The following is a 26,311-nucleotide window of genomic DNA, read 5'->3' on the forward strand; positions in this document are numbered from 1 at the left end:
CAACGCGGCCAACGAAGAGCTCACCAAGAAGGGAAAAAACAGACTTAGGCGCGGTTTGAGAGTGACAGGCCTGCATGGAACTATCACCGTTGGCGTGGTGCGCTAACACAAATCGTCTCCGGTGACAGGGGCAGCATTGGTAAAGCAGAACGTGAAAGTGGACTACGTTTTATATGGGGAAAAAAAAGAAGCGCGATAGGAAATTGTAAGTACGCTTTGAGGTTATTTCGCACTGGAATGCGGCTTCGACCGATAGATCGTGTCCCGCTGTGAGACAAAACGATACAAAACGATATGACTCTCCACTCCCGCAGCCGCTGAATATTTTGAGGCTTGGATTCGTTGAATCAACTTCAGTTGAGGAGAGCGACAAGACGGGGATATTAATTGGTCCCTGGGGCTATCGTGTGGTAATGAGCAAGGATTTCTCAGATCGTGTTGAACCCTTACGATTTTTGTGCGACAAAATGCCACCTTGTAGGTCATGTTCCTTGCATTATCGCGATTTATCCATTTATCACCGGCAAGGTATTATTTTATGAACAAGGAAACAACTCAGGGGTAGGGAGTAGGGATCCTCAATGACCCAATGAGATGAACTAGATTGTTGAGAACTTGCGAATCAACCTCGGCGCATGGATCCGAAGCACTGACTGTTTATATATGCCAAAAAGTTTCAGTCAAATCGAGTGACAGGACGATGTCGAAACTTGACACCTCACAAAGGGTCCTATCACTCATGGATCATTGAGTATCGTCAACGAGGCTTCCCCAGTATAGCATCAGTGTCACCGTAAATAAGACGATTATAACTCCCACTACCGGTAGCACGACAGCCACCGTCAGGAGCGCTTTCGCATCGGACTCCTCCTTTTTTACCCCTAAAAAAAGAAACGATTCGTTTTATGCAGATGCATAAAACACACCCTCTCGCATGCGCGCAATTGCTTGCAATGGCTTGGGACCAAGTGGGCGAGTCACGGACGCCAATTGGACTCTAGAAGACGCCACAGCGCGAAAGATGCAAATTGCACCGCTGTCGTAGCGCTTCTTTCAAAGTGCCCCAAGCCACCAAACAACCGGATCTTTCGATGCCCGTTTTTTTCGTGGCAATTGCGTTCATCCTTCTTTAATCTCCCCCCTGGGTTAATGCAAGCCTTGACAAACCGTCTATGACGCTTGGTTATGTTTCTGTGTGTTTCCTTTGTCGGTACCATCCACACACTCTGGAGATTGCGGACGCTAAAATCTGCATGCTGTCAGGTACCCGAGCTTTCAGTGTTGATCGTGCGACGGTCATTGGCAGGTAACTGGCACACAAAATGGACGTTTTTGGAACCTGTGTGGTACCGAAAGAGAATCTGAAGGCTGTGCAATGCTATAAACGGCATTTGATGAAGATGAAAGAACCGAAAAAGGGCGAAAGAATACTCAACGGTGAAACAATATTGCCTTTCTTGTTCAAAGGATACACATAGTCGAGAAAGAAGACAGAAACAATAGAAAACAAAACGTCAGATGTGTAAGTTTTTGGACTACAAGCAAGTCATCATGAGGGGCTTCTTTGAAGCAGACCAAGGAAACAATTCCCACTTGACCAACGGCTTCTTCGGGTCATTGGGGGCTATGATCCTGCCATTCGTAGGCTACCATCACGATCGATGGGATTCCAGAAAAGATCTAGGTGATCATCATGACGATCAGTGAAAATTCGAGATGCCAAAACTTGGAATCTGCGGTTCTTCGGTCGTTATCGCTCCGTAGGGTAACGTATTGTCTGTCACTGTCTCTCACTAACAAAGCCGACATGGGTTGCTTAATTTCCTATTCTCCATACGATATTGCTCCGGAGAAGACGATAGAGTGAACACTAAAAATAACAAACCTTCTTTGATGCTACATAGCAGATCTAATGGCCAACAAAGGCTAGCAACAATACAAAGTGCCGATGACTAACAACTCGCGATTATAGTTGCATGAAGTTATACAGGAAATGAAGGACACTACCCCTATCGGTAACAGAAGCTAGGAAGCAATAGACAGCCTCAGCTGCTGGGATACTCCAGAAGGTTATTCGTATCAATCAAGGTTATCGCAAACTATCTGGTCCAGCCTTGAGCTGAAATAACGACGTGTAATAGCGTCAACAACCCAAGAAACCGGACTCTTTGGTGCGACATCCGACGAGAAACTATTGCTCAGCGACTCATCTCTGCTAGCTATTACAGCATTAGGCCTTGCAAGGTTCAATGTTTGTAGACGTCTGCCCGGCTCAAATAGACGAAAGTCCTTGTATGTTAATCCCAGCATCGTATCGCTCCACCGCAGCTCTCGGCGACTGCCTCTTAGCGACCCCCGCTAACAACGCCCGAAGCGGTTAGTTTAGCCACGATCTAGTCAGGGGTCAGGGGACCACCCCTGTGGAGACCCGACTCAGCGCACGATTACCCAAGTGGCTAACGACTTTCATCGTTCTTTGACCCGCACGCACTTTGTTCGACTGTTGTTTTTCCAACAAGCGCCTTTCACGGCCAAGGCCGGGCTGACGGCACAAGAGCCCGTTATTTACAGCACAGCACTGAGCAGGGCTCTCGTTCTGGATTAGTTCCATCTGCTCATCTCTCACATGGGTGTGAAGCCCTGCTCAATAGCGCCCTAACTAACGCGAAGCTCAGGCACACTATCAAATCTGGTGTATGGGTCACCCACCCACGCCCAACGGCGGCCCACGCCCGCGAGAGGATGGGAAGAGAGAGAGAGTGAGAGAGGAAGAGATGGAGGAGAGGCAGGGGAGGGGATGACCAGGCTCACTCTTTCGTTTCTTGCATATAAACACCATCCTCCGACCTACATGGGCATTCTTTTCCTTCCCACTCCTCTTCTTGTCACTCTTTCTTATAACAGTCTTCGCGGAATATAAGTAACTCTTCAGAGTTCTACCGCAGTCCATTCGTTCATTACTGAATCTGTACATTCTTTCCAACATAATGAAGAGCGTTACCTTTATGGCCATGGCCTTTGGCCTGGCTTCTGCCTCCGTTGTCATTGATCCCACCCCGGAGACATGCGAGTGTGATACCGATGACCTTTGCTACCAGGCTGTTCACGCTGCTGGTGCCTCGTACTGCAGCTACATCGATGCTTCCAACATCCCTTCAGCATGTGCCGACCTTCCGTCTCTCCAGGAGGCTTGCACCTGTGTCCTCCCCACTACCACCACAGCTGCTGCCGTCTCTACCACCGAGACTGCTAGCACCGAGGCCGGCACTGCCACAACAGAGACTGCCACCACTGAGGCCGAGACTGCTACCACCGCTAGCACCGAGGCTGGTACTGCCACTACCGGTACCACTGAGGCCGAGACTGCCACCACCGGTACCACTGAGGTTGACACTGCTACAACCGAGACCGCCACTACCAAGGTTGATACCGCTACCTCTGAAACCGAGACTGCCACCGGTGTCACCACCGAGGCTGCCTCCACCACCACTGCCCCTGCTGAGACCAACACCACCACCGAGGAGGAGGACTGCGACTCTACCACCGAGGAGCTCTCCACTGGTACTGAGACTGCCACTGCCCCTACCGGCACTGAGACCGCCCCTACTGGCACTGAGACCAAGACCGAGACTGCTCCTACTGGTACCGAGACCAAGACCGAGACCGCCCCTACTGGCACCGAGACCAAGACTGAGACTGCTCCTACTGGTACCAAGACTGAGACCGAGACCGCCCCTACTGGCACCGAGACCAAGACTGAGACTGCTCCTACTGGCACTGAGACCGAGACTGAGACTGCTCCTGTCAACACCAAGACCAAGACTGAGACCGCTCCTACTGGCACTGAGACCAAGACTGCGGGTGTTTCCACCACTGAGGGATCCCACGGTACCCAGACCACTGAGGCTACCGTCCCTTACACCACCAAGACTATCTACACCACCGCTACTCACACATACTCTAAGTGCCCTGACTACGTCAAGGACTGCCCTTACGGAACCCACGGTCCTTACACCGTCACTGAGACCGTTGCTGTTTCCACCACTGTCTGCCCCGTGACTGAGGAGCACCCCAAGCCTACTGGTTACACCACCAAGACCGTCTACTCTACCGAGGTCTACACCATCTCCAAGTGCGCTTCTACCGTTAAGGACTGCCCCTACGGATCCGTCACCACCAAGAGCTACCCCGTCTCTACCACTGTCTGCCCCATCACCGAGGAGCACTCCAAGCCTACCGGCTATGCTCCTCCTGAGTACACTACCAAGACTGTCTACTCCACCAAGATCTACACTGTCACCAAGTGCGGCCCTGAGGTCAAGAACTGCCCTTACGGTTCCGTCACCACTGAGACTGTCCCTGTCTCTACCACCGTCTGCCCTGTCACTGAGGAGCACTCCAAGCCCACCGGCTATGCTCCTCCTGCCCACAGCACTCTCTACACCACCAAGACCGCCTACCTCACCAAGGTCTACACCGTTACCAAGTGCGGTCCTGAGGTCCCCAACTGCCCTTACGGCTCTGTCACCACCGAGACTGTCCAGCAGACCACTGTCTACGCCACCGGTACCAAGGAGATTCCTTCTTACCCCACCGTTGTCGTTCCCAAGCCTGAGCAGCCTTCTCACCCCGCTCAGCCTGAGTACCCTGCTCCTAAGCCTTCTCAGCCCGAGACTCCTGCCCAGCCTGAGCACCCCGCCAAGCCTGAGCAGCCCGAGACTCCCTCCAAGCCTGAGCACCCTGCTTACCCTGCTCCTCCTGCTAAGACCGAGACCTACCAGGCTCCCGCTCCTAGCCAGCCTTCTGCCACTCTCCCCTACCATGCCCCCACTGGCACTGCCCCCGCTGTCGAGGTCACTGCCGGTGCTTCTCGCTTCGGTGTCGAGATGGCCGTCGCTGCCGCCGGTATCTTTGCCGTTCTTCTGTAAATGCATCATGGAACATAAAACTTTCCCTTTGCTGTTTATTTATTACAAACATAATAAGCTTCACTATGTACATAGTATGATTTAGACGATCTTGGCTCGGCCAAGTAGTGGTAGAAAGAATGGTTACGATTTTTGGATAATATTGTGTAATTTTGTCGTTGAAGATACCACATCAATTATAGACATATCTTAATACGTCTTTGTTCCTTGTGATGGCCAAAATGCCTTTTCACTTAGACTCGAACAACTGACAGACTGCTTCAAGCCCATGTTTTGCATTGAAGCTCAATAGCCCAGCCGTTTATCACGTGTAGTCACTTAACCCTTTGTCTTCACTAGCGTCTCCCTGCGATACCAGTTTTCCCAAACTCTATCTCCTTTGATTCATCATGTGGAACAGCGCTAGAACAAAGGAGAGGGGGTGAGCAAAACAAATTAGGGGACCGTTTCAATCAGATCGTTGGGATCAAAAGCAGGGCGGGCTTTCCCCGAAAGTCAAAAAAGATTTGTGGCCGTTGAGGAGAAAAAGGGGAGACATGTCTCTGCTCTGGAATGCGGGAAGCAGATAGTGGCACGTGAAAGGGTTCTAGAAGATAGGTGTGTTTTGAATGGAAATGTGGCTTTTGATTGCGGTGAGAGAGTGAAACGCAGAGAAAATGATAAAGGATGAATGATAATGAGTTGAGATAGAACCAGACTGCTAGAGGATTGTCTTGGACTGTTTTCAAGTTCTTTGAAGGGCAGAGGCTGCCTATGCAGGAGTGTGTGATAGAATCATTCGGAGGTCGAAGAATAGCCGTGATTGGCTCTTCAGAACGAGACAAAGGGAAGCAAACTCACTCCTTGAATGAGCCCCATGAATCGTCTGAGAATGTCTCGTCACTCAATCCTCCCTTTGTCCCGTTACACCCGCAACATTTCGTACGATGACATAGGGCCTATGTATCAGCTATTACAAGGTGGGTGCGGTTCCGTCGATGGCTTCAAGGTTTCAACAGTCAGCCACGAAAGAAACGGTGTCGTGGCTACAAACAACCAACCGATTTTACCGCTAAAGTTGACAAATGGAAGTTGTCTTTATGGCGGGGTAGAAATGTCTCTTTTTCGAGGTCGGATGACTTACAGAGATGTCGAGCGCGGCTGTTTCAACTAATGAGGCGGCGAATGCATGCAAGGGCTGATGACATACATGGCGCGCTTGAAGAGAGACGTTTCAGACAAGGGATGCCAAGACGGGCCGTTTTCTATAATTGAATAATTTGTAGTATTTCGGTGAGCTCTGTTTGATAGAAGTTATTCGATAATCAGGTATGAAGTATCCGATCTGTCATGTCTACGGATAGGTAATGTCCGTTCAGTTAATCCAACCCTAATCAGGCAGCTGGTTCTTCAGTCCCGGCAATTCCATCATCGTCAGTATAAACCGAGGAGTTTGTATTATCTCCAGACATATTGACATCATTTCTCTCCGCTATTGAGAAAAGAGAAGAAGCATTACACTGAAATACTGCATAGCAGTTGGTGGTGATGCCGAAAAGCCTCGTTGGTGTGGCGCAAGGCTTTTCGTGCCTGGAGCCACAGTAAGCACAGCCGTGACCTGCGCCTCTGCATGTGTTCCCACTGATGCCAGGGCAGCGACCAAGGTTCCCTCTGGAATGACAGATTCGGCTCTGGTTCTGTGATGGAGAATTGAGTATTTCATCACTTATTTGATCAAATGATTAAGAGTTTTGACGTAACTGTATTCAGGTGCAGACTATTGAAATGCCCCATAGTGGTTGTAATTGGTGGGAACTGTAGCATGGAGCCCTGTAGCACTATCAAACGGCCTGTATTATAGCTGTCTACGGGAATGGCCTCAGCGTCTTAGTTGCAGATTAGATTATCTCCCTCGTCTATCTCCAGATCACAAACGTCAATGCATCGGGAACACGGCACTCAGACCTCCTACGGACATATGCTCCTCTAGCTATCCATTTACAGCACTCACTGTCTCACCCGAACCTCCATTTGTAGCACTCGCAACCTCTTTCCGAACAGGCCTCCTGCGAGCGCTGAGGCGCAGCACCTCTCCCATTCCACAGTCTGCTGCAGGTTATTTGTGGCCCGGCCGGCCTGTTCTGGCGGCCATCTTTTGCTCCCATCACCACTGCCCTCTACTCCATACCTAGCGACCTATGACTCTGGCCTAAGAGGGAGCTGACTTATAAGCTTGCGATTCCTGTATCAACCATCAGCATCATGACAGCCTCGTGAATTATAGCTAAAAGCAGCATCGGAATCACCTCTGATTGCCTTTTTTCCATTTGTTGTTGATTGTGAATCAAAGCCCAACGCAATGAACAATAACGTTGCTTCGCCGTTCAACCTTCAAGTTCCGATATCATCTGCTTCGCCTAGCGGATCAAACAATACCACAACTGGAAGACCACCACTATGGACGCCTTCATCGCGACGAAAAGTCTCGCGACTTTATCTTTATACGACTCTCCCTCTGGAGAAGATTATGGCGGTCGTTCATGCTAAATCCCCCGATACTCCTGCGCCTGGGTACGTATTTCTTGACGTTGCGCTGTGGATATACACTAACAGCTGTATAGTAAAGATTCCGCCCACAAGACTCTCAATGCGATGCTCAACAAACAGCCACGATGGCTTCACCCCAAGACCGAAGATGATATGGTTCGCCGATTAGAAGAGCTGGCTCTTTCTCCTACACGCACCAGCTCAACTCATAATTCCGTTGCATCTCCAACACAAGCTTCTGGACCCATCCCAGCTCTCAACGCTATCCCGACGCCGCATCTTGTTAGAGATCCCGGCACTAGAGTTTCGCTCGAGGTTCCGCCTTTTAACCAATATCCGCAGCAGTTTGTCCCAAATAATGGAACGGCCGCTCAAAGACAGATGCAACAAAATCAGGAGGACAACAGTACGTTTCGGAACTTCTTACAGCGACCTACATTCATGACTACATCGACGGACTGCACGACTGGGAGTTTACGACAAATACTCAATGACTATTCACATCCATATGTCAAGACAGTTAAGCGCCTCATAAAGCGGTATACGGCGCCTCTCAACCGTCGAGGAACAAGTCTATCTCCCATCTCGGATGAGGAACCAAGCGTGGCATCATGGCTCAACGATCGCGACGCACCGATTCATTTGCCCATGGGACCTTACTACCTTCCTGGAAACTTTCTCTGCATCGACGAATTTGCCCAATATACATGTTTTCCACAAGATGAGATTCATCAGAAATTGGCTTGCTTCTGCCGCCCTATCCACGAGATCGAAGAGCCAGCTTGGATCACAGCATATGGTCCTACTCAAACTGGAACCAATGCCTTATCAGCTGCTGTTCATGGTAGTTCATTCGAAGAGCGCGATCAGTTTGGACATACGGCACTTCATCTCATGGCTGCGCGATTCTTGTCGGATTATGTCTTTCAAGCAATCATCTCGGATAAGGCCAACCATGTACTGAATGTGCAGAATACAGCGGGCCAGACACTCCTTCACGTCTTGCACACTACCTGGTTTCAATCTCAAAACCAGGAGTTGCTGAAGCAGTTGTTGGATGCACTCGCTCACAAAGGATTCGACTTCAGTGCGCGCGACTGTTATGGACGCTCATTCTCGCATATTCTCTTATTACGGGACACACCGCCTGAGCTACGAAATTATGCACTGGGACTGTGCAGTGCAACTAGCTATCAGAAGAGGGACGCTTTCAACGTAACACCTACTTATTCAGCCATCCCCGAGCCTGGAATGGGTATCAGCAGAGCGAGCACACAGGCTATGGACGTTGACCCCCCAGTGCCAATGTCTCGACAAGCTAGCATCGCCGACCCTTGGCACTTTGACGATATCCATCAAGAGACGCAACTCCTCAAGTACATCAACGACGCGGAACACAACCTCCGACTTGAAGACAACCAAGGTCGTAATGGACTCCATTGTCTCGCAGCCGCCACACTCAGCGAAACCAGTATCACTCAAAAGTACTACCTCGATGAGAACGGCGCGCCAATCGACCGACGCCGCCGAAGGGACAAGACCACTAAGAACTCGGACTCGTGCACCGATAGATTGCAATTCCGTCTTGTTCTTCTCCAGAACCTCCTCGATGCAGGCGTCGATCCAAACCACTACGACATCCACGGCAATACACCCCTAATGGCATTCGTCGCTCAACTGCCTGAAGATGACGACTACAAGATTGGTCCTGATATCATTCGAGAACTCATCGATTCCGGCGCACAAGTCAACGCTCGAAACCGATCAGGCGAAACAGCACTGCACATCGCTGTTCGCTGCGGTCACAAACTCGCTGTCAAACAGCTTGTTGAGAGCGGCGCATGTGTTCATGTTCGCGATGCAGCGGGCAGAAGTGTGCTAGAAGTCGCAGACGCTAAGATGAAGGGTTTAAGAGGTCACGATGATGCAGAGTATGCGCACCTCGAGGCGTGTAGGGCGTGGTTGAGTGGGATTTCGGGAAGAGCGGTGCAAGAACCAACGGTACTGCAGGAGTGGGAGGTTGTTTTAGGTGATGAGAGTTGAGGAGGTTGATGGCTATATATGTCTATATGGGGTTTGCACTTATGGATGGCGTTGGTATAGAAGCGAATACCCTGGTGTTATATGGCAAAAGAAGGTATAGACTTGCTTTCACTGTACATATAGGGACCTAAGATCTCCTCCACAGAAATAAAGAAAGAAGTAAAAGCGATATTCTTCCGAATTTCATGTAAGATGTTGGTGACAATGCGTTCTGGAGCAGTTACTCTGGCTATCCTCTGAAGTGAAGGCATACGCCACAACAGTGCATCACATGTTTTCAATAGACTGGGAAACCGGGGGAATAGCAACCAGGTACTTTTCAGTATCTCCGGTGAGATTTCTGAGTCCCCTCGTGAACTTGATTCGTGGACTTTGCAGCGCGCTTCGATGATTCCTTCAGGATCATGCATTATACTCTCTAGTCTCAAGAGGGATCTATAAACGCATCGCTGCATCTTTGCCGTCATCCTTCCGTAGATGATACCCTTGCTCTAAAGTCCGAAAGCGAAGGTTGTCTCGACCAATTCGCAATATGATTGGCTTTTCGGACATGTTGGCGAAAAAGCGTCAGCATCGGTCCCCTCTTAAGCCGATGATGGCTGACGCCAGCCGCGATGTACTGCAAAACCCGCACTTCATTATTCGTATCTGCCATAGAATCTCAATGAGATCAATTTCGGACTTTAGAAATGGCCTCTAGAATAAATATTGTGGGAGATTCCCACTTGAATAGACTTATCATCAATACTCACAGTTCAAAACACACACTCAACAATACACTAAACACATCTTGAGCTTTCATCAGCTGTCAATTCAACCATCATGTCTCCTCACACTGCTTCAACCACCACCAACGACCTCGCCAACGAATATGCCGACATTATCAAGGGCAAGACAATCCTCACAACCGGTGTCACGCCCAACAGTCTCGGCGGAACATTCATCCTAGAAAGTGCCTCTAAATCCCCATCGCTTCTCATCCTCGCAGGCCGCAACGCCTCCAAACTCCAAGAAATGTCTGAAGCCATCACCAAGACCAACCCTTCTGTCAAGACCCGCTCTCTTGTGGTAGATCTTGGCTCTTTGGCTTCAGTGCGAAAGGCTGCTGAGGAGGTTAACAGCTGGAGTGATGTGCCTAGCATTGATGTCGTTGTTAACAATGCTGGAGTCATGGCTATTCCATACACCAAGAGTGTGGATGGCTATGAGATGCAGTTTGCTATTTGCCATCTTGGACATTTTCTTTTGACGAACTTGATTATGGATAAGATTCTTGCTTCAGAGTCACCTCGCGTTGTCAACATCTCGAGCAATGGTCACAGTCTCGGCCCTATTCGCTTCGCCGATCCTCACTTTAGTGTAAGTCACCTGGTTTTGCATACTGAACTATACTAACTTCAACAGGACGGCGAGCTTTACGACCAATGGAGTGCCTACGGCCAATCCAAGACTGCAAACATGCTATTCTCTGTATCTCTGGCTCAAAAGCTAGGAAGTCGTGGCCTTCAATCGTACAGTGTTCACCCCGGCCTCATCTTGTCAACTGGCCTCGGCACACATCTCGACTTTGCCAGCATGGACGCTGATCTCGGCACTTTCAGTAAGTCAACTTTTCGCTCTCCCAATTCTCTAGCTAACAAACTTCAGTCAAATCGCACCGCGAACGAGGCAACTCTGAGGGATGGACAGCTATCCCCCCTGTTCCCGTTGAAGTAGGCGCTGCGACGCATGCATTCGCTGCTTTCGACCCCAACATCAAAGGTGAGATATGAGTTCCAACTGGATATGAATAAATACTAATAGCTGATAGCGAGCAACGGTGCTTATCTCTTGGAAGCGAGGGTTGCTGATCCTTTTGTTGATACTGTCAAGGCTTGGGCGCGAGATGCTGTTGAGGCTGAGAAGTTGTGGAGGCTGAGTGAGGAGCTTGTTGGGCAGAAGTTTGGATATTAATCGATGCAGTGTGCTTTTGGCTTGAGGTAATAAAGTAGGAGTTGGATTCAAAACTGCAGGTGCTTAGAATACCTGGTATAATGGGATTATCGTTTTTCACGCTTAATATGTATCATTCGCTCTTTGTCAACTGCATCATTCTCTAAGGCACTTTTGCTTGTGAGATGCATGTTTCTTCAACCTTTAACTAGGTGCCTCTTGGGAGTGGAAGGCTGCAGACAAACTACTTCAATCCTTGGAGTTGCGCAAGCCAGTTGCTTTTTCTTTCTTTCTTTCGTTTTTTTTTGATATTTTCTTTGTTCCTAATCTGAAGCAGGGTTTCTTCTTCTCGGTGGCTATATGGCGTGTCACAAAAAGCCAGCCATGGATCTCATGTCACACGTAGATTGAGATCTGACGTATGACTTTAAAAGTGCAGTAATAATACTTTGCATTAATTGAAGCTGTTTTCTTCATGAAATAGTAAACTAAATGACGTTATAAGCCTCAGTAAATGAAACAACGAATTGTAGGCAATTAAATCGGATTGAGTTCTCACCTGACAGCTTGACATGACCCGTCTAGCCCGTCAAGGTGCGGTGGCATGCGTTGGTTGGCGCATCTTCCGAAGCATTGAATCATCAAGGTAAATGCGGTGAAGCGCTTTACACAAGCCAGCCAAATCACGAGACAAGAGATATCGCAGGACATGCCAAAGCGTAGCCAATGCATTTGAAAACTCAAGCGATATTTAGTAATGATATTTCACATATTGCAGTCCTTCATCCGCTGAAAACTACCTAGCCCAGGCAGACCTGATAGTGCTGCGTTGTGGCGCTGAGCTGCCTGTTTATTAGCGGCTGAACTCTGCAGCACCTTCTCCAACCCAACCCGACGGGAACTGGCAGACTGGCTGTGACTGCCTGCTTCCCCGCCGATCCCGATTACTCACTGGCCACTGATATGAGGCTTCCGCTACTTCTCCAACTTCATTTACTCCATCATTTTTGTTTCTGCAACACCATCGATACTCTGTATCTTCACTTTCTCTTCGCTTCATCCAGCTCCGCCGATCGCTCTTGTTGCGTCGTCTTCGCTCTCTTGATCGTCCGTCTTTCTAATCTACACCCCTCCTTCATGATCGCGAGATAACGATAAGCTCATGGCCCACGGCTATCATGAGTGCTCACGACGTTGATAATGCCCACGATGGCGTCACCATCCAACTTCCCCCGGCATCAAAGGATACAGATCCTTCTACGGAGTCCCTTAAACAATCGATAGAGACTCCTCTCAAGTTCCAAATACCTGAAGATTGCCGCACCTTCACGCCTTTTCCTCGCCTGCCGCCAGAGATACGTGCCCAGATATGGCAAGCTACCCTGGAGACTCCCGGCATGCACTTTCTCAAAATCGACACTGACTGGCACCCGGCAACAGGGCTTGGAAAATGGTGGCTCAAAGAGTCGACGTTCCTCCACGCAAGTGCTCAAGGTCAAGATGGGGATGTTGATTCTATGGCGTTCGAGGTCAGAAGGGAAGCTCGCCCAACTGCAAAGGTGTACGGTACACTGAAGCCTCTCTACCCCACTCCACAAGCCGATATCTCTTATTACACGAATCTCCATCAACAGCTCACCAAACTTTCCGTCACATGCAATGAAGCTGCCGCCGTAGCCAAGTCCCTTACAAATCGGTCTACGACTTTTCGCCTTAACACTGGCCGGATTGTTAGTCTCAACTCCTTCTCGGATGTCATCTATCTCGAATACGTCCCACCTGAAGTCTACGAAGACAGCATACGCTTCAACAAGGTTCTGAACTGCTCAGGGCTCGATCAAATCCGTAAGGTCGCGGTCAGATATTGCCACAAATGGTACGAGCAACAATCGGCCAGGCGATGTCCAAACTGCGGCCTGATCCACAGCACTCCTGATAAAGTCAGGTACCCAAAACACTTGTACAGGTTCTTGGCTCAATATCTCCCCAACCTGGAGCAGTTCTTCTTTGTCGATTACCTCATTCTACGTAAATCCGACCTCAATGCTGCCACAGATCACCACGGGTTCCAGAGAGACTTGAAAGGTAAGCGATAGATGACAGAGGCTTGAGACAACTACTGACCTCATTCGAAGCGAAAACAGGCACATGCAGGTTCGAGGGCGGGAACAGAAGCTATTTCGAAGCGGATACGCAAGATTGGACTATCAGCTCCAGAGTTCTTCAAGTCAAATCTTGGCTACAGGAGAACTTTGTCAAATACGCCAAGTCGAGCAGCCTGAGCACCCACAAGAACCCAGAGCAGGTCGAGTTTAGAGTTCTCGCTTGCGAATGGAATGTTGAACCACCATCAGAACCAAAGAAGGCACTGGCGATACCGGTTAAGAAAGGAAGAAACAAGAGAGCCAATAGCGAGGAGCACACTTTATCAAGGACGAACCGACGAGGATCGACGCCGACGGCATCAAGTCCTGTTGCCGATAGCCTCCCACTCGACCTGGCTATCAAGTTCCCGTTCGTTTTTGACGCAGGGGGCAGCAACAACTTTGAGTTCACCTTTTCTATGTCCCTAAAATGACTTTGCATGGATTTTATTTGGCTTTTGCGAGGAGTTGAGGCTAGGACTGAGATTTGGGCTACAAGAGCCAGCACTATGATGCTACAGAAGGACGACGAAGAAGCACATTAACACCAGAGTGCTCAGCCATGAATTATTGTTACAGAAATTAGATTAACTTAGAGTATAAATTTCCTCGATGAAACGTCACCTTGAATTCGAATTCTACGACTGCGTTTTGCTCCTACGCTACGAAATTGCTCCTGTAACTACTCTTGTTAACTGGATTACAGGGCCAGCTGGAAAGGTTCAGTAAATCCCCATCATGGTGAACTCGTCTAGCATATCCTTTGTTATCCTGTTAATCTCCATCAACTTGCTTGGCCGCGTCGTCCACCCATCCTCCACATCTCCAAGCTCAGTATTCAGCATATCCCGATACCGTTGATTGGTCAACAGACCTGTCCAAGAGCTTTGGCTTGACCAAGCACTGGGGAGTCCCATGAGAAGATTCATCTGACTCATAATGTGGCGCAACATCTCAGAGAAGAGCACGAATTGGGTTGACGGCTCGATCAGAGGTACATCGGCAAACGACATGGGAGCGGCATCGATCAGGTCCTGATGTGGATCTGATATTGAGTTGAATATGATCCTTAGCACAACTTCAAGATGTTTGATGAGTTGTACGTAGCAAGATATTATTAGAAACATCGTGGGCGAATCGAATACTGGGGGAAGCTCGGGTGCAATGCTTCCGGATGTTGGTGTCGCTTCACCCGATGAAGAAGCTATCGACTCAGGAGACTCTGTGTTTGCCGCCAAGGACAGCATCATCCTGTTTGTATGTGGCTTGCGACCTTGGCAATACACAGTACGTGTCCCGAGCTGCCGGTGCAGTGTCTTGAGGACGACAAGGTACTCCTGCGCCGCCTTCAAGACCACCTGGATATTCTGATACCCATTCTGTCTCTCTCGATCCTCACACACAAACGTACTCAACCGAAAGTCATTCTCAAGCTGCGACACGAATTCCCATCCCCGGTGGATATCGACATTAAGTTTCGATAGCTTTTCAAATACCTGCATACTAGGCACTATGATCTTTTGCTCGAGCTCCGGTGGATCAAGCTCTGACACAGAAGGCCACGCATCCATTGGAAACGGGAGACTTTCAGGCGTATACCCGCAAAACGGATCGAGATTCCAAGCCGTGTCGTCCAGTAGCGCTTGAACAAACTGCATATCATCAGCAGGCTTGTGAAGCACCATGTCCTTCTTAGGCGGTCTGCCGACGCGTCGTTGCAGACCAGCCTGACATGTCAGGCCGAGACGGGTGCAGCGGGCGCATGAAGGCGAAGAGAGGGACCGTGAGCAGCGCAGTTTCTGGCGACGGCAGCGCTCGCATGCAGAGCGAATTTGATTCGGGTGCGTGTGCATTGTTTTGGTTTGGTGATGAGTTTTGAGAAAACTGACTGATGAGTGAGACGGACGGAGTTGACGGGGATCGGAGGGTTGATGTGGGGCGACCGGAGGCTTTTGGGGAGTGGAGATGCGGGAGGGACGGGAGGGACGGGAGGGAGGCGGGGCCGGGGGTTTGTAACTTGGGCTGTGATTTGTTCGATTTATAATTAGATGGCGGTTTTGGATGGTGAGTGTTTGAATGTATCACATTATCCGTCATTGAAGGATCTTTGCGTGAGGAAGTTAGTTGACGTGGCAAGGACGGCTGAGGTTTGTTGAGTGTGAGTTGTTGGTAGAATTGAGTTGTGACGGTTGTTCACACGTTTGGGTGCATCATGTCCCGTCGGTGTGAACGTCGGAAGGCCTGGGCTTGAGGGGAAGCTGGTAGAGAGCCTTGACCGTGGTCTGCAAGATTTGTGATCGTCTCAGAGCTGTAAAGCAGTGACTTGTGGTTGTTTGGCTGTATCTCTTTACTTATTGGTCCAAGTGTGTATTCAGAGGTTAGAATTTCGTGAATTGTACCAAGGTTTTAGTATGTCATTTTCCGTCGGTGTACACTTTTGGAAGCCCAGGCATGGGTCGAAGCGGGTAAAGAATCTGGACCATGATATCTGGTATTTGCAGTCGTTTCAAAATGGAAAACAGTGGCTTGTGCCTACTTGACTGCATCTCACTGCTCACCGCTCCATGCGCACAGAGAGATTGGGACGTGGATTTCTCAAAAAGTTGAAGTTTTCGGGTTGTGATGTGATAGATACGATATCAGATCTGATACCTCACGGGAACATGCCTGAGTACACCACAACTCCCGTTAACACAACACTCCGCCACCACGGCAAGGCATGCCACCTCATCAAACACAACTCAGCATGTAGGATACAACAAGTTCTCTCTTTTCTCCTAGCTCATCAAAAACTGATGATGTAATGTAGAGCTCGGACTTGTCACCCAGATATATAACCTCCTCTTCTTCCCAATTTCATTCCTGTTCTTCAATTATCACGCCCCGGGCTTCCCTCGTGGTTGTGCTGGGGCAACCCCTTTGTGACGGTGCTCTGGGTCTCTGACCTTGGTGCTGAGTCTTTTGTTTCTTAGAATGCTTCGACTTCATCTTCGAAGAGGAGGTCAAGTACACGCTGGCTTGACGAAAGACCGTTGCGGAAAGCTTTTAGTCTCTCCAGAGGTCTCCCGAAGGTTTGCTTATCGTTTCTTCCAGTTTTCATCTTTTGACTTAGCAAGACTAGCTCTACCAAGTTGAGTTACCATTATTCTTGAGGGATGGGGTGAGGGGGTTGTTAGTTCAGACCCCGAACACACTTCACGCGCCCATCAACCTCCAAGACATTTTGGTGGCGTGGCATTGGACCATGCCTTGGCATCACCCACCATGGTAAGGTCCAGATGCTTCAAGTCCGACTCTGGTAATGTCACTTGGCTCTACCGTCCTTGAAGTCAGGAGCCCCATGCGTTTCATGCCCCAGACGGATAATCAAGAGACTTTACAAGATGGCAGACCGCCATCGACAGAGTCAATTCGTGGTATTTTACACCTTTTACTCTCTTTTAATCGAAAAATGTCTAACTTCTCTTGGGACCCAGAAGCCTGGCAGACGGAGCTCGGTTTCGTGCTGTCAAGCGTCGAGACGTTTGATGCTTGCCAACGAGCAAGATTGCCCGGGTTGCCAGTGGACAAGGTCGACGCCAAGATCGAGCGGCAGATAAAGGAAGATACTGCCATGACCAGGCCTATCCCTATCCCAGTAGGAACTGGACAAGACAAGAGTAAGAACTCCCCCATCCAAGCCTTGTCTTGTTCTTACTAACAAGTTTGCTTGACAACAGTCTTTAACATATGATAAGTCTTATTGTTGTTGGCCTCAGCGAGAAGCACGATGCCGCAGCTGAACTACCAGCAGTGCGGGCATCACAAACATTTCCTGCAACCAAAATCATGCCCTCACAAAACAACTCACCTACTCGAACATAACTCGAACAAGTGTCTACGTCGAGTGGCTCCTAGCACTGAGTGAAACATAGTCTTGTACTATGTAACTACAACCAGCAGATGATCAAATGGCGTCTGAGTCTTGTCAAGCCTGATTTCAACTCTAAGATCGACAACGTCCCTCTGGCCGGGGGTCTGCAGAGTCTCAACATTCTCACAAACCCAAACTATGACCACTGCTACCGACCCTGAAGATCTATCATGTCTCACCCTTGCTTGGTTGCCTTTATAGGTCTTTGCATTGTTACCAGGCTATGCTGTCCATTGCACGCCCAGAAGATCGCCGCAGTCCTAAGTTTCGTCTATCATCTGAGCAGCCACAAGATGACGTCGACCAGGGTGGCGCTGATGAAGCTTTGCACTGGAACATAGCAAGTCCAGAGTAATGTCTGCCCCACATGTTCATGGCAAATGTGACCCAGACATCATTGTGAGAAGCACCACTGTCCTCAGTATCTGATCCAGGTACCTCGCGGGTATCGACTTGGACACAAAGTCTCGGCAAAGCCAGATCAGCGATCCAGCTTGACCAACTCAAGGAAGAAAGCGGAAGTAGAGCGGGTCAGAAAAGAACGACATATCAACCAGCAGTCGGTTCTGAGCCATTCAAACTTTTCGACAAAGCCCGATCGAGTACGGCATTGGCAACAAACCTGGAAACTCAGGCACGAGAGTAGATAGTATCACCTGGGTGACCTCGAGCGTTGATCAGTCTAGTCTGATGCTGAACCAAAGTCTAAGCCAACACCCTATACAAACCGGCTCAACGGTACTCGGGGGCCGGCTCGGAGCTGCTCTCCCTCATGTCTCCCTTAAGAAAGACACAACCTCAGGCTACCAAGTCCAAGTCTGCGACTCACTGCTTGAGAGATTCAAGGTGATAACCATCGATACATCAAGCACTATGGGTTGGACATCTGATGCCAGCTCAGCTTGTCAAGTCAGCGTCCGTGAACTAGATGAAGCACGCCTTCATCGAATGTGTTACCGGTCCGCCTGTATACTATTATTAACAAGTCGGCATCGCTACGCAGTATCGACAGCCTTCTCTCATTCGGAGTTGTCATCTTTCGGATACAGTCTCTACAGAATTCCCTCGTGGTGGATATCCCAGGAGTTCGGAAAACAGGAAGCTTGAATAGCTTTTCCTTGGCAATCTCCGCTCCGTCTTGGAACTCTTGTCGTTATTTGCTCCTGACGACTTTAAGCCTTGCCAAAATTCGCAAAATGATGGCCAAGTTCTGCAGTTTTCGACAAGAAAAGATCCGAGCTTATTCGGCAAGGAATTGTCCAATACGTAAAGCTTGAAACGGAATGTAAAGCCTTGAAAGAGAGTCTCTCAGAGAGCAAAGACCATGTTCACACGATGATCAAACTTTGGTGCTTAGTGTGACTTTTGTTACCAAGAGCGGGCCGCTTTATATCAGTCAATGCTCCCTTTGTCATTTCGTCCGCCTAATTATTCGAATGGCACCCGTCCTCCTGCTTCCTCGACATTGCCAACTCCGGCGCTCGATACTACTGTTGAATTCCAAAGGCGTGTATCTTTCTAATGCCCTGATAGCAAGTCTCCCGCCCACAAGGCGTTTTTCTTTTATTCTTTGATGGCTTGCTTCCGCCAAGTCTCATATAGTCAAGCTCAGAGCACTCATTATCTTCCGGCCAGAAATGAGTCTGAAGTTCCAGGAAGGAGAATCAAGCTCAAGCTTAGTCGCGGTGCAGCTTACTGGGAAGCTCATGCTTCAGACCAGAACTTCCTTTCCTCACATTCTTTCACATCCTGTTACAATGTGTCTAGACATCTACCACGACTACCAGGAGTGCAGGCACCACAAGTATGTCCGAACCCATACTTGATAGTCGGGTCAGTTCACGAAGACACCGACACCAACGTTAACACCTCATGCCCCCTGCCTCGCAGTACGAGATCTGCTCCTATGTGATACGAAGATGTAAAGTTTCGAAGCATGTCACAGACTCATGCAACAGGAGGGTATCGAGTACAGCAACACGTCAAAACATGTAACTAACCTCCGGACAAGAATACAATGACGATGACGATCAGAATGAATACGAGATCGGAGTCAGACCCCTGAGAATTTCGCGAAGTATAAGCGATACAGGAGAAGGGAAAAAAAGGCGGGGAGAGGATGATGATGTATACACTTCTCAACCGGATGGCCTCGTGAGGTTACCCTTGAAGATTCCTTCCACTCCAGCCATTTATATCAGACAGTAAAGACCTTACCAGGCAGATGCTGTTTATTTGGGGTATGAGCCCAGCCTGTACCGCCATCACAGGAGAAGGAGGCAATAGTCTACCCAAATTCAAGTTCAACACGCTAAGAAAAACATTCGAAAAGGCGTAACTGAAAACATGGAAGTATAAGAAGCCATGTAGACTGAAGTGTTGGAATGATGAGAAAACGACGAACAAGTCCTCGAACGAATCGATGACATTGAGGCTGTGAGAATCTGGGTACTACCTCTGACGGCGCAGGTGTAGAGATCATCATGTCTTCCCCAGTAAACACCTTCTAAGTTGTTACTGCAGGGCGCTCCATCGGTTGCATTTTGGGAAGGCCCTCACAAGGACCCTATCCCTTGTGATCACCCCTGCCTTGCTAGATCGCCTTGGTATCAACTATGAGATCAAGCTAGGTACAGCAGGCAGGGGACTTGGTCCTCACCAACCCCGCATGTATACCACATGGTGGTTTGCACCACGCCCTGACTTGCATGCTCGATGAACTTCAACCTTCCCTCTGAGGAGGTAGCAGCAGCGCTTGAACCTACCCGCGTAACTGAACCTGCCTATCTGTCACCGCGACAACCCTAAACACATCAAGGTGGCGAGGCTCGTACTCAACAGCCTTACATCTATCTCCCCAACGCCTCAGAGAAACAATCTCGGCCACCGTGTTGATAAATTCATTATCAATGCTATCCTCGTTACTGGGTTTTCTGTACTATAGTACGGTCGCTAGAAGTACAAGAATATCCAGGGGCGATTGTGTCAATCGTCGTTTTAGCCATCATCATCGCTATCCGCCCGCATAAGCAGATTTGCAATTTCGCAGTACGGTCAGTGGAAGCAGTGGCATATCGATGGACGCTTTAACAGGTCAAAGGCAGTTTCGGTTATCTTGACGATCTACGACTCCAAAGACCCGAATCTGGCGAACTATATACAGAGCGAATTTCTCCAAGTCTTCAGGCGGGCAAACCTATTGCCTGCCGTACCCAAGCCTGACGGCAAGATCGTTGGGAGATGCTTTGCGCTTGATCGTCCTTCCCTGGGGTATTCCCATATAAGACAGAACCAGCATGCCAGCACTGACTGCAGAACCAGTAAGTTCGGCTAGGCATGTGTTCAAACTGGGGGAAATGCTATCAGCACGGGTTGGGTAGAAATGGAAGCATTTCAAGACGATTGACGACCTTTTCAAGTCTCACGTCGCTTCAGCTGTCATCACCACACGATCTGAGCGACGATGAGGACGATGAGCCTTCACCCGCATAGAAATCAAACACAACCAGGTGATTCAGTATCACCATGCCCAAACTCCACGCAGTATGGAAAGCAGATCAAGTTCAATGGAAAGCACCTCTCAGAGTTATAACCCCAAGTTAACCAGCAAGTCATCACGAAAGGTACACGGGCTTCCTCGCACTTAGCAATGGAGCAATGGCTTCGATTCACTTGGCGGCCTGCGCCACCTCAAAGGCTCTCACCTAATTTCCAAGGCGAAATGGACCGGAGCCAACACAACATTCCCTTGAGTCCACAGGGCTCTGACCTGAACCTAATATAAGCTGAAAAGTTATGTGTCAGATGACTCGTCGAATCAGGCGATCGCCGTATGACAAAAGGCGACGTCATCAACATTCTTGCAGCACGAGAACACCTTGACATCCATGACTTCGAAACAGTCCCCGAGGAAGGCTGCGGATACGCCCCAGAGAGAGACTCTGGCACTACGCCAAAGTTTCTCGAACCCCATTTCACATTGATCAGGAATGAGCGAAGCTGGCCAGAGAGTTGGTTCGATAACGAGCGTGACCTCATCAATGACCTCAAAACCAAGCGACTCAAGAGTCTACTGTCCGTCTGGTGCATCTGATTGGTCTCAGCACGCTCATATGCCACTGCCAGAATCTCAAGACAGACAAGTGGGTGAGAACTATATAATGCCCTAACCCACAAGCTCGCTTACCTCACACCATTGCAAGATCAACCTATCTTCCAACCTCAACATGAACAAGGAGGGGAGGATGTTCTCATGCTGCCACTATCTGAACTTGGCGAGAACTGAACTACTCTGGTAGCGAAGGATGCAGCTCGTGTTTCTCAACAATATTGTCGACACGATTCGAGCTTCTCGGGGCATTGGGTCTCGGAACGATGCGAAAGCTCGCCTATAGTCGCAATACAAAAGCGGTGAAGAAGGAGATTGAAACACTCCAGGCGGCCTTCGTCGAGATCTATAAGTTATACGCCCCCCGAAGTACATCCGCATTGAATTGCTTAGTTTAGTCCAGACTCGAAGAGTTCTCAGGACGAGGATGCTCCGGAGATTGATAGTCTCTACGATGTTGAGGAAGAGGGCCTAGACGAAAACTTTGTATATGGCCGTCTTTCACCTATCCCTACCCCTCGACGGGATTCGAAGACACTATATGAATTGAACGGGTACCTTCCGGATACCGTTTTGTCGGCAACCGTGATGTTGAGTCTCATGCTGATACGCCTGCCAGTGTCACGAATGAGAAATCCCTTGGTTCACCCGGAATGGGCTTGCTTTTCATGAGTCTCTTACGCAGCTGCCTCGATCAACATCAATGTGGCTGCCCCAGGATATGCTCAGTTCGTCAAGAAGCGATGGATGCTGATCCTGACATAGTCACCAAGGCTGTAGCGAAGCAATTTGCTCAACTTGCTGAGGCTGCACTGAAGGAGGCAACCAAGAAGCCGCTCGCCATTGTAATCGATGCATTAGATGAATGCGAAGGTTGTGGGTGTTGAGAATGAGGTTGATGGGTCCGAAGATGAACAATTCAACCCAAGCACCCCCACGTAGCGAAACTTCACCATCAACAAGATGAGAGCCAGGTCACAAGTGAGCCTTCGAAAAGATCATCCCGAGGTCTGTTCATTTGTCAATCAACCTCAATACGACCGGGCTGATGTGCCCGTGTGATACGGAGTTGAAAGAAGTTGAGAACAAGGTCGACAAGAGATAACTCGGCGGTACCATTTCAACTGCGCTGAGGAGGCTCGAGTGGAGATCGATGAACCGACGTGGACTTTAGAACGTATGGAGTTGAGGAGACCCTACCATGTGCTTCAACCACTGCCCGATTTCCCACTCTATGTCATCGCGGAATAGGTTGTTCGAAGCCAAGGCAAGCCAATGGCATAGGTATCAAACCCTTGTCGTGGTGATGGCTTGCTTGAGCCATTCATCTTTGGAGGCCTTGACCCAAATGTTCGCCTTGCAACCCCCAGCTTTGTAAGCTAAGGCAAACCCTTTGGAATCGACTTCGACATAATCAGCCAAGAGCTCTTGCAGCGCAAGTTTAGCAGTGTTCTCCTTGAAAGCCTTGTTCACAATACCCGGGCAAGGCTTTCCTGGACAAAGCCCGACTACCTGGTTATGTATAACTGGCTGGCTGAAACAAAGCACAGCCCCACAACGATACGATCTGGGAGGTATGCCCAGGATGTGGCTATCTTGATGCTTCTGCAATTCTCTTCACTCATATGAGGCGCCCTCGCCGTTCAAAAGAGACCGTCGAGCATAGATTTGACTTTGCAAAGCTTCATGATCAAATCAAGCGGGTCGATTGTATTTTCTCGAAGGACATTAGTCGCTAATCGACCATCATCCACGGGCGCTCAGACATTTGGGAGCTCCTTAACCCTTGATCAAAAGAGGCAGGGCCCCGAAATGTACAATATCGCCGGCGGTGACCCCCAAGCTTCCCTACTTCCATCAGAACAAGACGCGCAGGAAGCAAGAAACGGCAGCGAGATAGCAATGCCACAACAGAAACTACGCAAGACCTCTCGGACTATCAAAAACATGTACACTGGAGTAAAATATCGTTGCTCCGCCCCTCAGCATGAAACTTCTCAAGTTCCATCGACATTTCGGTGACACGACCTATTTGCCGGAAAGTCCACACCACCGGCAGCACCCTACAAAGTGACATGTAGTCATGCCTCCAGAGACGAGGGAGGTAGGAGCGAGTTCGCTGCTATCGTTGTAAATGAGGCAACGCTGGTCAAGGATACTACTCCATGAACGAAAAACTCGATGATTTCAAAGGGCTTGACTTCAGCAAGACCGTCACCAAAGTCTCTAAGATGTACCTGAAGTACCGCCATAGGCTGGCGTTGATGTGAACAACACGATCCCCGAAGAGCGAGCCAAATGTTCTCGAACAAGCCTATCAAATCCGAGACCTAGCCTCTACGGTTCAGCATTGCTGTCTTCTTCACATTTGTCTTCACAGTGCGAAAACGGCAAGAGCATAGCACCTCAGAGTCTGGAACGGAATGGAACGATGAGTCCTTTGCTTCACCAGGAGTTGAGAGTACCCGAAGGAACCTACCCACCGGTTAGAGCTATCTTCAAAACATCTCTCCTCGGTGTTCTATGGACGCCTTGAGCTGATTGCACATAAGCTATTCATCATACATCCTTCATCATACATAAGTCGATGGCCGTCTCCTCCATCTCGACCCTCCTTAGACTCATACGTGGAGGTAGACGCTCGTCAAAACAGATGCTGGCACTATGGAACGTGCGTGCCCAGTATTCTCAGACATCACTTCTGTCGGACTGAATGCCAAGTTACCGCGCCCGCTTGTCAATAATCCTTGAGATGAAGTTTTCTCGACACCTCAGCCATCGGGATAGCAGACACGCCATCAGCCCCCAAAGATTCTTGTGTCCCCAGAACAACGGATCCAATCCTAAGCCATATACATTTATCAACAAGCCCGGGGGACCCTATCAAGCGAGCATTTCTGATGAATCAATTGCAAAGAGCTAACCCCAACAAGACACCAAGAAATGGTGACTCAAAAGGAAATCCTGGATATCCAGCTCAGAGTGCGTCCCGATGACGAGGGTATTGCCTAAAATATCAAGATTGGATACTCAGTGGCCTTGTTCTCTCGTGAAGCAGGAGAAGTTGTACCCACGATAGTGCTTCAACCACGCACGCGAATTATCACTGACTAGGCACAACATCATATAGTTGTCAATCTGCGACCTCATATGGCTAGTCTGTCAATCTTATAACTGGCGAAGTCAGTGCATTCCAGACCCTGCTGAAGGAAAGACTCAGAATAGGGGCATTCTGGTCAGCTTTGCAGTCGCGTTACTATCCCCCCGATGGTTGTATTGGTGAGCTTCAAGACACTAGCGTTCAACTTGATGCCATCTATGCAGATGTCATTATGCTGTCGCCGACATCATACTACACAGATCCAACTGCAGCAGAAATTCCAGCCAATGTGAGATCTCATTCAGCCTGTCGCCGTTAACCAAGTCATGTTCTTCGAAGAGCTGCTATCGAAAACCGAACATGACGATGAACTCAACTGAACGGAGTTCATCAGCGAGTATCTTCAGACGAGTCGCAATTTTGGCGTCTCAGTCGTGTTATGATCCGTCGCAAGGAGCGCAAGGTCCCTTGACAGGGCCCTTTAATTCAAGCTCACTAAAGAATTTGTTGATGAGAACATTGGCGTGGAGCGAGACACGGACAAGGGCAAAAAAGGGGAAGAGAATCTCCTCTGCGAGCATCCGGGGTCAAGTGACTCTCAAAGAGGCCAGCTTCAAGCCAAAAGACCTGGGCTTATCCGTCAGGGTGTTATAGTACCGAATCTCAACTTCCCTACACGACCAAGCTGCCACAAAAAGAAGACTTAAGGAAATCGACAGACTCATCTTTATCGTGTGTTCATCTGAAGAAGCAAGAATCGGAGCTTCGTGGAGCTGGAGCTCAGCGAGCAGCAGTCAGTTTATTACTTTGATGTTCATCCATACGCGACTGACTATTCTTTTAGCAACCCCTGAAGAGGATTCCATATGTCCTCTGACGAAACCACATTCACTGCCAAGAGAGAGCGTCGAATATAGCTATTACCTATAATACTACCTTACTAATCTTAACTACAATATAAGTAAAGTAATAGTTAAGATATATAAGTGTAGGTAAATAATCCATGCCGGGCGGAAGCGGGCAAATTCAACACTGAGGTGAACAAAACCAGGGATTGGATTACCCGCGATATATTTGTTATAGGAAGACTGACGAATGTAGTGACCGAAAACGATGCCCTTATTGAAAGATACGGTGCTCTTATGACCCTACAACGGGAACGACAGGACTTGAGGGACATTGAGGCCATGGTTCTTTTGATATTGGAATACAGTCTCGATCTTGAGATGGACAAGATGGCTTGGTTATCTGATGCTTCTGCTCAGCTTCTTTCGGATAAGTATCTCGTCGCTCACACATCGTTGGATTCCATTTTCAGCATCATTGTCAATACGATGTTTCTAATCCTCAATCAAGAGCCGGTACTTGTACCATATTAGCCATTCGGGCAGCCATTGCTGTGGAGCATGAGAACCCCGGCATTTACTGAGCGTAGGAGGACATCCTCATACAACGGCATGATCATGGACTTGTTCGGAAGCTCAGCTCAGCAGAGGGCCGAGACTATGTGAGAACAACTTATGATGACCTCGAAGAGTTCATCAAACAGCGTCGCGAAGCACAGGACTAGAACATCCCTGGCGAGCTGGAAGAAGTCAATCACGCGATGAACGCACT

General features: G+C 49.1%; 6 protein-coding genes across 6 annotated transcripts; 5 read left to right on the top strand and 1 right to left on the bottom strand.

Annotated features, from left to right (window-relative positions):
* Positions 1–2,987: 2,987 nt before the first annotated feature.
* Positions 2,988–4,928, top strand: FSUBG_7986 (membrane ycf1; the record flags this gene model as incomplete). The annotated part of the gene is made up of 1 exon (XM_036686347.1): positions 2,988–4,928. The coding sequence occupies one exon, from the start codon at positions 2,988–2,990 to the stop codon at positions 4,926–4,928; it is 1,941 nt and encodes a 646-aa protein (XP_036536508.1).
* Positions 4,929–7,266: 2,338 nt separating this feature from the next.
* FSUBG_7987 (ankyrin repeat domain protein) lies at positions 7,267–9,497 on the top strand (the record flags this gene model as incomplete). Its single annotated transcript, XM_036686348.1, has 2 exons — positions 7,267–7,478; positions 7,529–9,497. 2 exons carry the CDS (start codon positions 7,267–7,269, stop codon positions 9,495–9,497), a joined length of 2,181 nt encoding a protein of 726 aa, XP_036536509.1.
* An 822-nt stretch (positions 9,498–10,319) lies between these two features.
* Positions 10,320–11,450, top strand: FSUBG_7988 (oxidoreductase; the record flags this gene model as incomplete). The annotated part of the gene is made up of 4 exons (XM_036686349.1): positions 10,320–10,856; positions 10,902–11,097; positions 11,145–11,258; positions 11,308–11,450. 4 exons carry the CDS (start codon positions 10,320–10,322, stop codon positions 11,448–11,450), a joined length of 990 nt encoding a protein of 329 aa, XP_036536510.1.
* A 1,157-nt stretch (positions 11,451–12,607) lies between these two features.
* On the top strand, positions 12,608–14,007 carry FSUBG_7989 (uncharacterized protein; the record flags this gene model as incomplete). The annotated part of the gene is made up of 3 exons (XM_036686350.1): positions 12,608–13,305; positions 13,396–13,514; positions 13,565–14,007. The coding sequence occupies 3 exons, from the start codon at positions 12,608–12,610 to the stop codon at positions 14,005–14,007; spliced, it is 1,260 nt and encodes a 419-aa protein (XP_036536511.1).
* Positions 14,008–14,295: 288 nt separating this feature from the next.
* Positions 14,296–15,426, bottom strand: FSUBG_7990 (uncharacterized protein; the record flags this gene model as incomplete). The annotated part of the gene is made up of 1 exon (XM_036686352.1): positions 14,296–15,426. The coding sequence occupies one exon, from the start codon at positions 15,424–15,426 to the stop codon at positions 14,296–14,298; it is 1,131 nt and encodes a 376-aa protein (XP_036536512.1).
* A 1,598-nt stretch (positions 15,427–17,024) lies between these two features.
* FSUBG_7991 (uncharacterized protein) lies at positions 17,025–17,647 on the top strand (the record flags this gene model as incomplete). The annotated part of the gene is made up of 2 exons (XM_036686353.1): positions 17,025–17,210; positions 17,516–17,647. 2 exons carry the CDS (start codon positions 17,025–17,027, stop codon positions 17,645–17,647), a joined length of 318 nt encoding a protein of 105 aa, XP_036536513.1.
* Positions 17,648–26,311: the final 8,664 nt, after the last annotated feature.

This window comes from Fusarium subglutinans (assembly GCF_013396075.1).
Source record: "Fusarium subglutinans strain NRRL 66333 chromosome Unknown NRRL66333_c0000106, whole genome shotgun sequence".
NCBI lineage: Eukaryota > Fungi > Ascomycota > Sordariomycetes > Hypocreales > Nectriaceae > Fusarium > Fusarium subglutinans.